General features: G+C 33.9%; 1 protein-coding gene across 1 annotated transcript; it reads right to left on the minus strand.

The window, feature by feature from the left end:
• Positions 1–1,073: 1,073 nt before the first annotated feature.
• On the minus strand, positions 1,074–15,597 carry cdc16 (cell division cycle 16 homolog (S. cerevisiae)). Its single transcript, XM_056465607.1, has 18 exons — positions 15,402–15,597; positions 14,903–14,957; positions 14,686–14,783; positions 14,049–14,087; positions 12,729–12,869; positions 12,432–12,591; positions 11,056–11,150; positions 10,639–10,772; positions 10,475–10,554; positions 10,332–10,381; positions 10,176–10,249; positions 7,804–7,929; positions 7,546–7,698; positions 7,382–7,445; positions 7,037–7,098; positions 2,567–2,702; positions 2,392–2,482; positions 1,074–1,535 (listed from the first exon to the last, which is right to left on the minus strand). Exons 1-18 carry the CDS (start codon positions 15,447–15,449, stop codon positions 1,291–1,293), a joined length of 1,851 nt encoding a protein of 616 aa, XP_056321582.1. The 5' UTR covers positions 15,450–15,597; the 3' UTR covers positions 1,074–1,290.
• Between the last annotated feature and the right edge of the window lie 231 nt (positions 15,598–15,828).

Raw genomic sequence — 15,828 nt, forward strand, 5'->3', positions numbered from 1 at the left:
GCTCCATATTTTAAATTCCTGTCTAGAGAGGTCATGTTTTGATTCTTGATTGTTCTCACGAAGTCAAGTGATGCGATTTCGCAGGTCAGAGTTCACCAAGCTTGAACTTTCCAACGCAACGATCTGCGAAACTTGACGCACGACTTGCGTTTCCGGTGTGACGGATTCGCATGCGTATGAATGGAAGTCTATAGGGAGAAAAGTGCAGTGTGACTGCAGCTTAAGCCCCTGATTAGCTTGTCCAGGTGTGTTTGATTAGGGTTGGAGCTAAAATCTGCCGGACACCAGCCCTCCAGGAACAAGATTGGTGAACATTGGTCTATTAGATCAATCTGAAGGATTTTATACTCAGCTCTCACCACAGCAGTTAAGTCAGCATGAGAATGTTGCAATACCTTGATTTTATTTTCTTATTATTTTTCAGCTGTTCTGTTGTAGATTTGCTGGTTTGATTGGCATGATTGTCTTGCTGCATGACCCAATTTTGGCCAAGCTTTAGCTTTGGGACAGGCACACACAGCTAAAAACTCCAGACCAGCAAACTGCTAAAACCTTTGCTGATGATAAGTTCAGGCATTTAATTAGCAATATCTGCCTCGTTTTTTTCTATATGCTGTTGTTCATCTGAGGTTTTACTTTCCAGATATTTTGACCTGCCAAAGGTCAGATCATTTCATGTGAAACTGGAATTTCATAGGGTATCCTAATTTTTTTCACTACTAATAAATAAGCAAACACTTTAGAATACTGTTGAGTCCAGTTTCAATACTACAAGTCATCTTGCACTTGAATGGTAAATTATAAACTTTCACAAGAATGCTATGACTCATTTGACTTGCACAGAAAAATACACTGATTTTTTTCCCCTTCTCTACTGCGGATGCACAGATTTGAGATAACTGGTAACACAACCAAAGTCGCTGCAAGTAATTTCCGTTGGTTAACATATGTCAGGGACTTTTAAACATAAATGCAACTAGCAGCAGATGCTCATGTCTGATTGACACTGTAAACACCACATTTTGTGCGGCCTCATCCACAACAGAGCACCAATGAGAATACACGAATCGGTGTAAAAATATGGATGCAGGGTTTATTGATTGAATCATTCGAACCCTTTTGCATTCACTTCTTTACATTTATTCATAGTAAAAAAATCCACAGGGGTCCAACACAGAGGACACGATAGAGGTGGAGGAGGAGGGAGGGAGTGTCGCGTCCTCGTCTGCATCACATTCTTTCATCATTTCATGCTTGAAGTTCCTCTTTAACCCGTTTACAGGTCTTAAATCATGTGCTGGTGTCAGACATGGACGTCTCCAGCATCATGTCGCTCTCATGCATGTCACATTCTAAGAGGAAGCGCTGAAAAGCATCGGTTTGTTTGTCCGCATTGAATGATGGCGTTTCTATGCACACGTTCACTTCTTCTATGGGTTGTGCTCTGCTCTCGTTGCCGTCGGCAGAAGTGTTGAGCATCTTCATTAGTGCAGGTGTGTTGAGAGTCTTTCTCACTTTGTCTTTTATATCAGTTCCTACAAAAACAAAACAACTTAAAGGGTTAGTTCACCCAGAATTTTTCATTCTGTTATTAATAACTCATGTTGTTCCAAATCCCTGAGACTTCCATTAATCATCTGATTACAAATTAAGATATTTTAGATCAGTGGAGTCCAAAGTCGGTCCTGGAGGGCCAGTGTCCTGCTGAGTTTAGCTCCAACTTGCTTCAACACACCTGCAAGGAAGTTTCTATTATATCTAGTAAGAGCTTGATTATCTATTTCAGGTGTGTTTGATTAGGGTTGGAGCTGAACTTTGCAGGACACTGGTCATCCAGGACAGAGTTTGGACACCCCTGTTTTAGATCAATGGTCTCAAACTCAATTTCCGCACAGCTCTTCATAGTTTAGCTCCAACCACCTCCAACTCACTGCTTAATAGTCTCTAGTAGTCTTGAACACCTTGATTAGTTGGATCAGCTGTGCTTGATTAGGGTTGAAGCAAAAGTGTTCAGAGCTGCGGCCCTCCAGGAATCAAGTTTGAGACCTATGTTCTAGATCAGGGGTGTCCAGACTCCATCCTGGAGGACTGGTGTCCTACTGAGTTTAGCTCCAACTTGCCTCCACACCTGCAAGGGTGTTTCTAAAGCCTAGTAAGAGCTTGATTAGCTAGCACAGGTGTATTTGATTGGGGTTGGAACTAAACTTTGCAGGATACCAGCATCAGAGTTTTGTGATCAGACATTTAATGGGGAAAGCAGCAACCTCTCATATCTCTTTTCTTGTCCAAAAAGTTTGAAATGACATGAGGATGAATACTTAATTTAAAATATATATATATATTTTGGGTTGATCTAGCACTTTAATAAATGTTTTTATTGTATGATCTCACCAATGTAAGCATCTGAATCGCTGATATACATCTCAATGCAGTGGCCCAGCATGGTGACAGAAAACGTGTCATCTCTTTTAAGCCCAAGTGCCTAAAAAATAAAAGTTTGTGTTTTTAGTACAATAAAAGCATCATTCATTTTAAAACTGACCAATGTAATGACTTGTAATCTCACAGTGTGAAAGTAGTCGATGGCGCTCTCGAAATCTCCCTTGAGGCTGTGCACATAACCTATGGCTGAGTAAGTTGAGGCATTCTGTGGGATGAGAACCAAAGCTTGCCTGTGGTATTCGAGAGCCTGTTCGTATTTCCTATACAAGCAAGATGAAAGCAGTCATTGACCTGATTTTTGTCTACTGCAACAGATAAATGGCTAGACAAACTTGCAACATGAGCAGAGGACAGTTGATCTGAATCCATTGTAATCAAAAAGTAGATTTTATTTTAGAGTCTAAACATTGTGTATTTGTAATGACTTCCCATATTTATAGTGTGGGAATCAGGGACATGTTTGCAACTTTTGCATATTGTACATCTCAACTTATAAACAATAGGCAAGCTTGACAATATACCAAGCTTGACAAATGCCGGCTGCATTCAATTGAACAAAAAATGTGGTAAAAACAGTAATATTGTGGAAAAACTGACACTTGTAAGTCTACGACATTTCTATTTTAACACATAAAAAAAATCCAGAAACGATAATCAAAATAATTATGATCAGTGTTGACAAAGCTGTACTTAATATTTTTGTAAAAACCGAGAAACATGAATGTTTCTCTTTTGTAACATTATAAACACTTTTAATAGGTTTATGTATCCGTGCTGGATAAACAAATTTAAACCAAATTAACAGATCTGACCCAAAACTGTAGTTCCAAAGGGAAATTTCAACTACAAATAGCAAAAATACGACTTTAAAAAATCCACTAAACAAATTTTATATTATTTATTTACACATTTTGATCTGAATTAATAGCAAAACTGTGTCATTTATATTGTAGAACTAATCTTTATTTTGATACAGGGCTCAACATATATTAAATCTTAATATACATTTAAAATATTTCAATATATTTCTCATTTAAATTAATATTTTCTATTGACCTTATTATTCAATGCGGAAGTGCTCATTTTTGCGATTGTTTTAGAACTTCCGATTTAGCTGCCTATGGGAGAAATGACTAGGAATAATAAACGCCAGAAAATGGTCAATTTATTCGCTCTACAAACAAGTGTTTGCATGACTATAAAGACAAAGCAGAATAACACAATAAGAAATATCAGGTTGCAACCTGCAGCTGTTTTTAACGCTTAAAAATGAATGGAAGTGAATTAGACCGGAAGTCTCGAGCCAAAAAGATTCAAATGGCTGTGAGCGCGCCTGCGCAAAGAATAAGGTCAAAAGGAAGCTTTACAATATTATATTTGTGCATACACATTAGTCAGTAGTGAAGCCAAATCTGGAGCTAATCTAACAAAATAAGTCCAAAAATTAGTACACCCAAATTTATATATTACAAAAAATATTAAATAAAACATTTAAAAAGAGCAAAATTAAAGAGAAACAAATTATAAAATGTTGTAAATTTTTTTGTATTTTGTAATTTTTCCCCATTTTTTGCACAAATTTAATTGTAGTTTATTTCTATTTCTAAAGATGTTCAGACTAAAATAATATTTTAATACATATATCTGTTTAATAAATCTCTTTTGTTTAAATGCACCAAAATATATAACCTATATTCACTGAGAAATGCATACAAATATTCATTTTCAAAATGAGGTGTACTCATTTATGTTGAGTCCTCTATAGTCCAAGCAAACAAACATTAAAGAAAGAATTAAACCGCCATTTAAAGCTAAAGACTCGTGAGTGGAATGATCTTCAAGTGAGAATTGCGAGTCCTTTGATATCCAGTGGATGGACATGCATAATTCATCAAACACTAGAGTGACAGAACAAAAACAAGCACTCTATTAAAGTGGAGAAAACAAGACGCACAACAGGAGGGAAGCAATGTGACCATGACCACCCATTCATGCTCTTCATTAAAATACTACTTGAGACAATTTTGGAAGCCCACACTTCTTAGCCATGATTCCGGGTTAGTGCACCACTATGGCTCACAATCTATTTTAACTGGGTTATAATGAGGTACTTAAGCAGGAATAATTAGCACACCTGAAGTTTATGTAAACTCCATTTAAATGTTTGGGCTTGGTTTTGAGTCTTTTATGATCACCAAGGCTGAATAGATTTGACCATAAGAAGCTGATAATGTGAATTATTAATCTGATAATAATTAACCTTTTTCCTATTTTGCTAAGTATTTATTTGTAATGTATTTATGTGATTGCAAACCTGAATTGCATTTTTTTGTTGGTGTAAGCTACTGATTTCTTTCAAATTTAATATAAAATTTTGTAATTTAGAGCAGGTGTGTCAAACTCAGTTCATGGAGGGCCGCAGTCCTGCACAATTTAGTTTCAACCCAGCTCAAATACACTTATGCCGCGGTCACACTAGTGTTTGAGCATGCAAAATTTTGTTGTACGGCGCTGTGAAAAAGGGCGGGATTAAACAAGATGATTAGACATTTTAAAAAAGCAAGCGATTGGTTCATATTTTACATTTCTGTCCAAAGAGGTCATGTTTTGATCATTGATTGGTCTCACGCAGTCACATGATGCGATTTCGCCAGTCAGAGTTCACCAAGCTTGATCTTTGCAACGCAGTAAACTGCTAAACTTGTCGCACGAGCTTGCGTTTCCAGTCTGACGCGTGAGTATGAATGGAAGTCTATGGGGCAAAAAGTCCAGTGTGACCGTGGCTTTACCTGGAGGTTTAAAGCAAGCCTGAAGGACTCAATTAGTTTGATCAGGTGTGTTTAATTAGCGTGAAAGCTAAACTGTGCAGAGCTGTGGCCCTCTAGGAACTGAGTTTGAACTGAATTTAAAAAGTCACACATTTATATTCAATTTTAGACAACACAATACCAGAATTTTTATTTTTAGAAGAGTAGGGAATCAATATTTTCAATCACAACAAATCAAAACATTTGTTAATCTGGGGCGCATTTCCCAAAACCATCGTCAGCTAACTAAGATCTCAGGTTACGTCATTACACACAGTTCGTTGATTTAACGTTTCCAAAATCCATCGTTCCAATAAACATATGACTTAAAAGAGGAATTTACATTACATCTCCAAAGCTTGTGAAAACAAAAGTATACAGCGTACATTAATGGTTTTAATTTATAGTAGGCTATTTATTAAGAAATATATCTGTACTGTATATGATCTGGCCTGTTGGTTAGAACATTTTTGTAGTGGTTTGAATGTGTAAACGTTGTAAAAGTAGACCTTCAAAAAAAAAAAAAAAAAAACAATATCCTACTTAATATTATTAATAATAATAATAGTAGTAATAATAATAATAATAAAATATTAATAAGTAGGACTGTTTTTTATTCTTTAATAAATAGCCTACTTTAAATTACATTAAAGATTTATATGATTTATATAAGAGATTATGATCTATGTTTTATAATATGTTATATATTTTATGTTTTAGAATAAAATATGGAATATTCTTAATAATTTTTGTAAAGGAAACATAGGCGCTATATGTTCCATTTACATTCAGTTGAAGTCCCACCTTTGAATTTTTTCCCCAAATGATGTTTAACAGAGCAAGGAAATTTTCACAGTATGTCTGATATTTTTTTTTCTTCTGGAAAGTCTTATTTGTTTTATTTCCACTACAATAAAAGCTGTTTTTAATTTTTTAATCCATTTTAAGGTCAAAATTATTACCCCGTTTAAGCTATATATATTTTTGATAGTCTACAGAACAAACCATCGTTATACAATGACTTGCCTAATTACCCTAACCTGCCTAGTTAACCTAATTAACCTAGTTAAGCCTTTAAATGTCATTTTAAGCTGTATAAAAGTGTCTTGAAAAATATCTAGTAAAATATTATTTACTGTCATCATGGCAACGATAAGTTATTAAAACTATTATGTGCTGAAATGTGTTTCCCTTAAACAGAAATTGGGGAAAAAAAATAAACAGGGGGGCTAATAATTCAGGGGGGCTAATAATTCTGACTTCAACTGTATATTTTAATAAAAATGGAAAACGAGTGCATGTTTTTACCAAAACTAATATTGGATTTAAAAAAATCCAAGTGCGTGTAAAACAACTTAATTCACAAAAAAAATATTTTTTTTCTCTAAGTAGTTACTCCACCCCATTTAGAGCATCGTTATGGACGTTTTACGTTATAACTAAAGTGGTTCAAACAATAGATCTGCGACCACCATCTACGGTTTTGGGAAACACTCATCAATACATGGTTCTTTTCCCAAACGATGCATCGTACTATGATAGTTCAGTCCAGAGTTATGTTGTTGTTTGGAAAACGCACCTTTGACCATCATTTTCTACGGGGAAAAATGCTCTAAATATTTTTATTTGAAATTTAGAACAAAAATGTTATCAGATGTTTATAAAACAAAAACATTAGCATTTTATTTATCTCACAGACTAAACATATTAGCGTTTATTAACTGAATGGCAAAAGCAAAAATGGAAATGCAATAAAATGCACCCTTCGTTTAGGATTTTTAACTTACTTCAGTTTTCGAAACACATGACCCAAATTGTTTAAGAGCGGCTCCCACTTGTCTACTGTCACCTGGAGAAAAAAAATAATACATTAAGATATTTAAAGACATTTTTATTGACCATTTCCTATCATGTTGCCAGGTAAGAAAAATAAACACGCTGCAGAACAGGCACTTGAAAAAAGAGAAAGAATAAAAACAAGAGTCTGTTTGACTATTGGAAATTAGTGGAAAAGCTATCTTGATTGTTTTATCATAAAGGTATGTCAGTTTGTGCGATTCTGCTTTAAAAATATATCAAAGTCATAAAGGCCTATCTTGACCAGAAAAACACCCGATGGAGTGGATGGTTACCTCATTTCCAATAGCTTTGATCTTCTCCATAGCATCCAGAAACAACTTCTCAGATGTTTTATAACTGCAACACAAAACAAAAAGTCATCACTCATCAAGAAAAAACCTGTAAACAACCACAAACCACTGATGAATAAGTGTGAATGTTTTTTTTCATCACTTACTCTCCATTTTGGAAGGCAACCACAGCCACCTCATGTATGACAAAAGGGTCCTCAGGTGCAATGCTGAGGGCCTGACTAAAAAAATGCTCCGCCAGCTTTGGGTTATTAGTGAGTCCATACTCCAGACCGATGTACAGCATTGGCAGGTGACATCTGCGAAAACCAGAATGTTGATTTTTCAGGCATATTTTTAATTTGGAAATATAGCAAAAGCCAAACTAGAGGTTCTCGGCCTAATACAATGAAAGGTCTACAAACCCTTTCATGAGCTGTGCCGCTGTGAAGTACGCAGCCATGGCTTGGTCATGTTCACTCTCTACCGCGAATGAGTGGCCGTATGCAATCCACGCCGGGCCGTACGTGCGCTCCAGAGTGGTGGCTTTACTGTGAAAGGGGATTTTCACATTAGCCACAAGTTACGTCAGTTTCAGATCTACCGTCTGCCTTACAAAGTGTTTTCTCAGATTTACCACAGAAATGTTTCCGGAAAATGACAATAAATGTTTTAGTTTCTCCCCTCACTTTTTTTTGGATATTTATTTTACATATACATATACATATACATATATATATATATATATATATATATATATATATATATATATATATATATATATATATATACATATACATATATTTGCTAATTCACTTGTTTTATGCTTCTTTCGAGCATAGATGTTAGACATTATGTGACTTTCATAAGATGAAGTCAATCAAGATAAGATGAAGATAGAAGAAATTTTATTGTATAGTTTATGGAAAAAAATTATTTTTGGTTTTCATTCGCTCATGTATGGAGGACCAGGAGTGTCAGTTGGAAATAAAATGAAGAATCAAATGATCAATTTAATAACTGAAGCATAAAAATGTATATAAATAAATCACAATTTGAAATAATGGACAAATTAAGACATATTTAAATTGTGTATTTAAATTTAATAAAGCAATAAAACAATACATTAAAAAATTACTTTTAAATGTATAAATAAATAGGCAATTTTATAACCATTTATTTAATTCATGTTTTAAAACACTAATTAATCAAACAATAAAATATGTACATTTATAGATCATTTTTAAATACACAATTTAAAAGGCTTTTTAAAAAAGTCCTCCATGTTTATGCTCCACTTGTTCCAAACCTGGTTTTTTTCCTTTCTTCTGAAAACAAAAGAAGACTGCTTGAAACCAGTAGCCTGTGACTTCCATATTTTTTTCCAACTCCAGAGGTCAATGGCTATTATTGGTAACCATCACTTTTCTAATTATCGTTTGTTTTCAACAGAGAGGGAAAAAAGAACCACTGGAGGGTAAATTTCACTTTTGGGTAAACTATTCCTATAATGCACCTTGCTGAATACAAGTATGGATTTATAATTATTATTTTTAATTAATTCAATGCCACAAGAACAAGATTTTTCTGAAAGAGAAAAATATCTCAAAAATATAAATTCAAATAAAATAAAATAATTTTAGATTGTTTTGCAATTGTTCTAAAATATTTACATATAATTTGAATTCATTCAAAAAATGGGAAAAGTTTGGTTTTATGTATATGGTATTTTTCTATTAACATAAATTAAAAATATGTTGTCCTTTACAGTTCAAGTTCTCATTATCAAAATAAAACAGTATTATTATTTACACTTATACTCAATTTTTTTTGTTAATAAACAATTCCAAATCTTTCGAAAATATTCTTAAGTAAATACAATAAAAAAAGATGCAAAATTGTTTCTTTCTCGACCACATAATTCACACTTACAAATAATTCCATACATATTTGGACATCGACACAATTCTAACATTGTTGGCTCTATACACCAACACAATGAATTTGATATGAAACGAACAAGATGTGCTTTAACTGCAGACTGTCAGCTTTAATTTGAGTATTTACATCCAAATCAGGTGAACGGTGTAGGAATTACAACAGTTTGCATATGTGCTTCACACTTGTTAAGGGTCCAAAAGTAATTGGACAGAATAATAATCATAAATCAAACTTTCACTTTTTAATACTTGGTTGCAAATCCTGTGTTGTCAATTACAGCTTGATCATCAATACATCACCAGATGCTGGGTTTCATTTTAGTTAGTGACAGCTCTTTGGATCTCATCTTGGAGTTGACAGTAACAGATTCCAAATACAAAATGAACTCTGAAATGAACTTGAAATGAACTCTGGACCTTTTATCTGCTTATTTTAATTGGGATAATGAAGGAATAACACACACCTGGCCATGGAACAGCTTAGAAGCCAATTGTCTAATTGCTTTTGGACCCTTAACAAGTGGGAAGCACATATGCAAACTGTTAAAGCCAAAAATGTTAGAATTGAGTCAATGTCCAAAAATTTATGGATCTAACTGTTTATGAAATATTAAGTTTCAATCTTTCCAAAACATGTTTAGCAGGATAAATTCTATGAAGTATTTTGTACGACACTTCTTTAATTTATTTATTTATGCAAAACTTGTTTGTCAACTTCCAAGCTTTAACCCAAGAAATATCAAATAATGAAAGGCAAAAATATCTATGTAAGAATGGATTTCTTCAAGAATACAAAAAATGTATTCTGACAACAAACGTTGAACGGTGATTTACAAAGCTACTACATACAGTCATACCTTAGATAGCGTCTTGCGTGTTCATTTTTATGCCCAACCATAAGGTAGTAACATCCAACAGCAAACCACGAAACCTTGGAGAGGTTCACAGAAAAACAGCTAATAAGACAACAGTCAAGTGAAACTTAGCAGAAACTCTTTTAAAAGAGAACTCACTGGATTGCTAGGATACAAATCCACCAGTTTATGAGACAGGTAAAACAACTCTAAAAAGACAACATGGGGTCAATAAAAAGATTTGAAATAAAGAAAAACAATCAGCATTTAAATGAAAGCTCAATTACTATTTAGTCTCATACCGTTTGCTTTGCTCAGCTCTACAAGGGTTCCTATGTGCACCGGTAAACAGTTGGCATGAAATGGGTCTTTCACCATAACCCTAGACAGAAGAACATGACATTATAAAACACTCCATGAATGCCAAACCAAACCTCAGAAACCACTGCATGTTTGGCAGACTTACATTGATGTAAGAGAGTAGCACATTTTGAAGTCACAGTTGTAATAATGTCGCTCTGCAAGGGAGACGACAACATCCAGGTTGTCTTGAAGACCATTGACTATATCTGGGACTACCATCTCGCTAGGTTTGTTATACTGGAAAAGGAGAGTTACTGATTAGCACTTTAGCAGGCACTTCAAAACCAGTGCCTGAATAAACAGGTACTTTAAGCTCTCATAGTAATTTGTGCATGTTCTTTTAATGAACGCAACCAAAATCAGAACGTCATACAACAACAGCATCTGACCCATGCAATGACGTAAATGTTGAGCCAAAACAACCAAAACAGTTCTAGAAGCTTCCTATGGTATGCATAATGTCTATATTGTGTTCAGAAATGACCACACAAGGTTTTACATGGAATGGAAATTCTCCTACCTTCTTTAACTTGTTTTCAAAAAGGAAATGCAGCAACTCCACTTCCTCTTCTGTGCATTGTTGACTTAATGGCAAAGAATCCAAGAAATCTTTTTCTACAATGAGATAACGTTGAATGAATTAAGCATTTTAAGCATTTGTTAAAGCATTTATTCATTTCATCCGAAGCGAATTTCAAATTATGACACACATTTCATTCAATCTTGCTTGTTAAGAACTTTTGTTATGAACTTCTAATTTCAAAATTACAAAAGCATGGACAAGCTACTTTAAAAACCGAACACAGTAGGAGTATAAAACTACACAGAAAAGACGTAGTACACGTATCAGTTTTAAAGCTGTTCTGTATGTTGTCAATACAGAAAAGGGGTCTGTCTTAGGATTTGCTCAGCTAATATCGTACACATAGAGAAGCCTTTTACTTCCACAATGCATCATATAAGATTAAATGTTATGAATAAATCATAATCAACATGTCAGAAAAATAATGTATCAGAATATTTAAACAGATAAATAATTAATAAACTACATAACAAAATTAATAATAATCATCCCTATAAGAAATCCCCTTTTTTAGCATTAACTTCTCTAGAATGCCAACAAGTTCTGCATACAGAATTTCCTGATAAATTCGAACATTTATAGAATTTGACTTTTCATTTCGTTGTATTCAAGTATCAACAACTGAAACTGAAAAGTTCAGCTGCAAATGCCTGTAAGTGTTGTCTAAAATGTTCTTCTTAAATGAACATTTTTCCCTCTGACTACTCTCATAATGTTTAGTTGTTTTTTCTTTAAAAGCAATAAAAGAACCTATTTATATCGTAAAAGTGAAATAACCAGGGTATCCGTGGGGTCCTAAAAAGTTTTACAAGGACTTAAAGTTCAAAAACTTACTTTTAGGCCATAGAAAATCTTACATTTACTGAAATATTGTCTTGTAGGTCTTCATTTTCCAATCCGGCCAACATTCATCCAATCACCAATAATACATTTCAATAAAATCCTTAACAATAGTAAAAAGAATGAACAATTTTTTAAGTCTATGTATGCAACCAGTCTAATTGTTTTGACACATTAAAAATCTTTTCCACTTGCAGTTAGTAAACAATTCTTAGTGTTTAACCGTGTATAAGTCTGAAATTTGACTTGGTAAAACCTGCAAAAATCCTGAATAACTGAACTTATAATTTTAGAAAAAATCCACACAGCACTTAAAGGCTTTCGCATCAGAGCTCTTCAGCTGCATAGTCCAAAAGATATAGAAATTAGGAATATATATATATATATCAATTTATTATGATGGCAATCCATAAAACTAGATGTTTCAAATTAAATGATACGCCTAGAATGTAGCCATGATCAGTTTCTCTCACCCTCTTGAGCGGTCAACATGTGATGGGACGTTAAAAGGTCAAAGGCTTCAAAGCAGTAGACATCTAGTTTCAAGGCTTCTTTGTAGCTAGACGTGGCCAGGGGTCTGTTGTCCATGGCATCATAGATCTTCCCCCGCAGGAGACAGATGGAGCTATTGATCTGAGAGAAAATGCCAGAGCAAGTGAAAGATCCAGTCAACTGCTGTTCTGCCATTCAAATACTTCCTTTAGTTCGAAGATCAGATCAACCATTTTTAGTTAAGCATGGTCCCACAAAAAAAAAAAAAAACCACTCACTGAGGCAGGGGACATTTCCCAATCCTTTACGACTTCTCTAGAGCCATTCTCCTCCTTTAAATTCTTGTCCAATATCTTTTTACTGGCTGCTTCCTCCATGTCCAGTATGTCCAGAGCTTGTTGATATTCTTTGGCAGCATACTGGAGAAATCAGAAACCTATCAAAGTCTGATCACTGATTATTAACTTTACATTTTCATAAAAATGCCTCTAAATTAAATCTTCATTCGCATGTTTATGTAATACAAATTTTGGCTTCTATGATTAAGCTTTTAGCTGTCAATGCTATGATGATACTTTTAGCTATGTTTATATTTACTATGCAAAATCAATTGCAGTTTTACAATCCCACTTTGATGTTTGCGCAAAATTTAATTTACAACAGTGGCTTTCTATATTTAAAAAACACATTTAACGCAAGCCAAGAGTCTGCTTAAATGTAGAAATAACTATTGAGCAATTCCAGCGCTGTGGACATGACATTTGCAGTAAAAATTCGCAACATAAATTCAAAGAGAAAGAACATGTTAACATTATATTAAAACATCTGTTTATATTTTCCAAAACAACTAACAACAGAGTTATGGGATCAGAAAAAATATCAATCTGTAAACATTTTCATAGTTTAATTGAGGAAAATAAAAAATGTTTGCGAGTTTACAGTCTACAACATACTTTGTAGAAGTTCTGTGAATTAAACTGCACACCCCAAAAGAAATGACGTTAATCAAAATGATGAGAGTTGGCTCACTATAGAACACAATTGATTGATTTTATTTGACATTTTTGCATTTATGAGGGAAAAGCTTGGTTATGGATGTGACATCTCTGTTATGGATGCCACAGATGTGAAATTGGCACTTGTGTGACTTTGGTAAATCAAATTGACATTGACAGAGACATGTTGTATTTTTACAGTACTGTAAAATGCAAGCCTACTCAAATATCCTAAAAAGGGTTTTGTTATTTTGGTGAAAACATATTTTTGTTCCTGGCAAGGTTGATATTTGCATGGAACTGCTCTTATGTGAAAATAAAATATAAAAAAATAAAGGTGAAATACCATTGTTATTCAGTGTAACAGATGAAATCATGTAAAAATCAGAACATGCTTATTCCGACCCATTTTTCTTGTTATATTTAAATAATAAGTAATGATACTAATTTTTATTACATGCTCCACAAGTTCCAAATATAGCTGTATTATACATTTCTTGTTTCAGGACCACATAAACCAATTTTGACTTTGACACAGATATTGCACATTGTATATAGATGCATGAAAGAAAACACATGCATGAAATTAATGTAAATACTCACATGACATCTTGCAGCTAGATACTGACAGGCTCCATACAACTGAGAAGCATAAATAAAAATTCATATGAAGCATTTTATACCTTTTCTATAAAAATGTACTTAACAGTGAAGATAATTTGCTTACTCCATTCTACTGCCTTTTACTAACTATTGTACTTGTTCATGCTTTTGCACAAAACTGCAATTTCTAGATCTAGGAATACATTACAATTTTAATGGCTTCTTTCTTTAGTCCAGGGGTGCCCAAATTTTTTCTTATGAAGGGCCAAAAACCAAACTTGATTGAGGGCCATGGGCCAAAAGTAAACATATCCAACTGTACTATAATGGGATAATTATATAATGGGGTCTATCCGTTGAGCAACAATATGTTCATTTGAAAAAAAATTAATTAATTTACAACATTTAATTGAAACATATCAATTTTTTTAAAATAGCTTAACAATAAAACAAACCAATAAAAGCTTAAGTTTAATTAGAAATGACAATGTGTATTAAAGGCATTAACCCCAACACTACCCAAAATTCTCCCTCTCTTCACTGATGGGACGGAGGGCCAAAACAAGGGTTACCATGGGCCAACTTTGACCCGCGGGCCCTAGTTTGGGCATCTCTGTTTTAGTCCAATACGTCTTACCTTGTCAAGTTTGCGAGATCTGAGCGCATGAGAGGCTCTGTGATACTGTGCTGTCAAATAAAGGCACTGCGCTAACCAATAAATATCTTGAGGATCCTCTGTAAGAGAATAAACCATATGTGTTTAGTCCAATGTAAAGAAAACATAAGATGCATTTAATTTAAGTCACATCTAGATTAAACACTTCAAATTTGACAGTATTAAAGATGATACTCACCATGTGACAGGGATGCTATTTTGTCAGCCCAGAAGAGAGCACTTTGATACTGTTGCTATAAAACAGACCATTCAACAATTACAGACATAACTCACATGTTTATATTTTGACTATTAAGAACAGACGACTTTAATTCAGCCATCAAACAGTGACTACATTATTCTGACGTACAAAACGCCCTATAAAGATCATAATACGAGTCTGTTCCTGAAAATTCCCACAGCAGGGCGTTCCAGCTGTTATTAACCAATATTTACGTTACTTAAATATGATTTAAGAAGCTTTCAAACCTGTTAGCATTAAAGTCACCTGGCGAACTTTACAAAATGTACTCATTTGACCACAAATCAGCGCACAAACTATTTAGCTTTCTCTTTATATAATATTCCGATTGTGTAATATAATATGGTCAGTTTTAAGGATCACAAATTGATCAAATCTAATTTTGTGTGTAAATTGAAGCTACACTGGTCGTGCTAAATTCACTGCCCTTTCTTACCTGATCAATGTAGTGTCTCACTCTTTTACGAAGCCTGTCAAGATTCATGATGATTGTACTGTCTGTCAAATACAAAATAATGGCATTCTTGTCAAATCCAAATGATTAAAAATAGCTTTGGAGTCTGTTCTTCTGTGTGCAGATTGAAGCCCGCGGTTAGCATAAAACCTGTGTTGCGTTGATAACACTCCGTGAGGAAACACGGATTTTGTGAAGTTCCGTCATTTTTTAATATTTGTATATGCTTTATAAGCAACAACGTAAGAAAAAAAATGCAGATTTCAGTGGAAATACATTTGTTACAGAATAAGAATGTTATTACATACATAAACGCAAACAGTAATACAGAAAAGCCCTCAAAGCGAAAACGTAAAGCATTAGGTGGTTTATAAACACATTGGCACACTCTTGTGGTACACGGTGATAT

This window comes from Danio aesculapii, chromosome 9, assembly GCF_903798145.1.
Source record: "Danio aesculapii chromosome 9, fDanAes4.1, whole genome shotgun sequence".
NCBI classification, from domain to species: domain Eukaryota; kingdom Metazoa; phylum Chordata; class Actinopteri; order Cypriniformes; family Danionidae; genus Danio; species Danio aesculapii.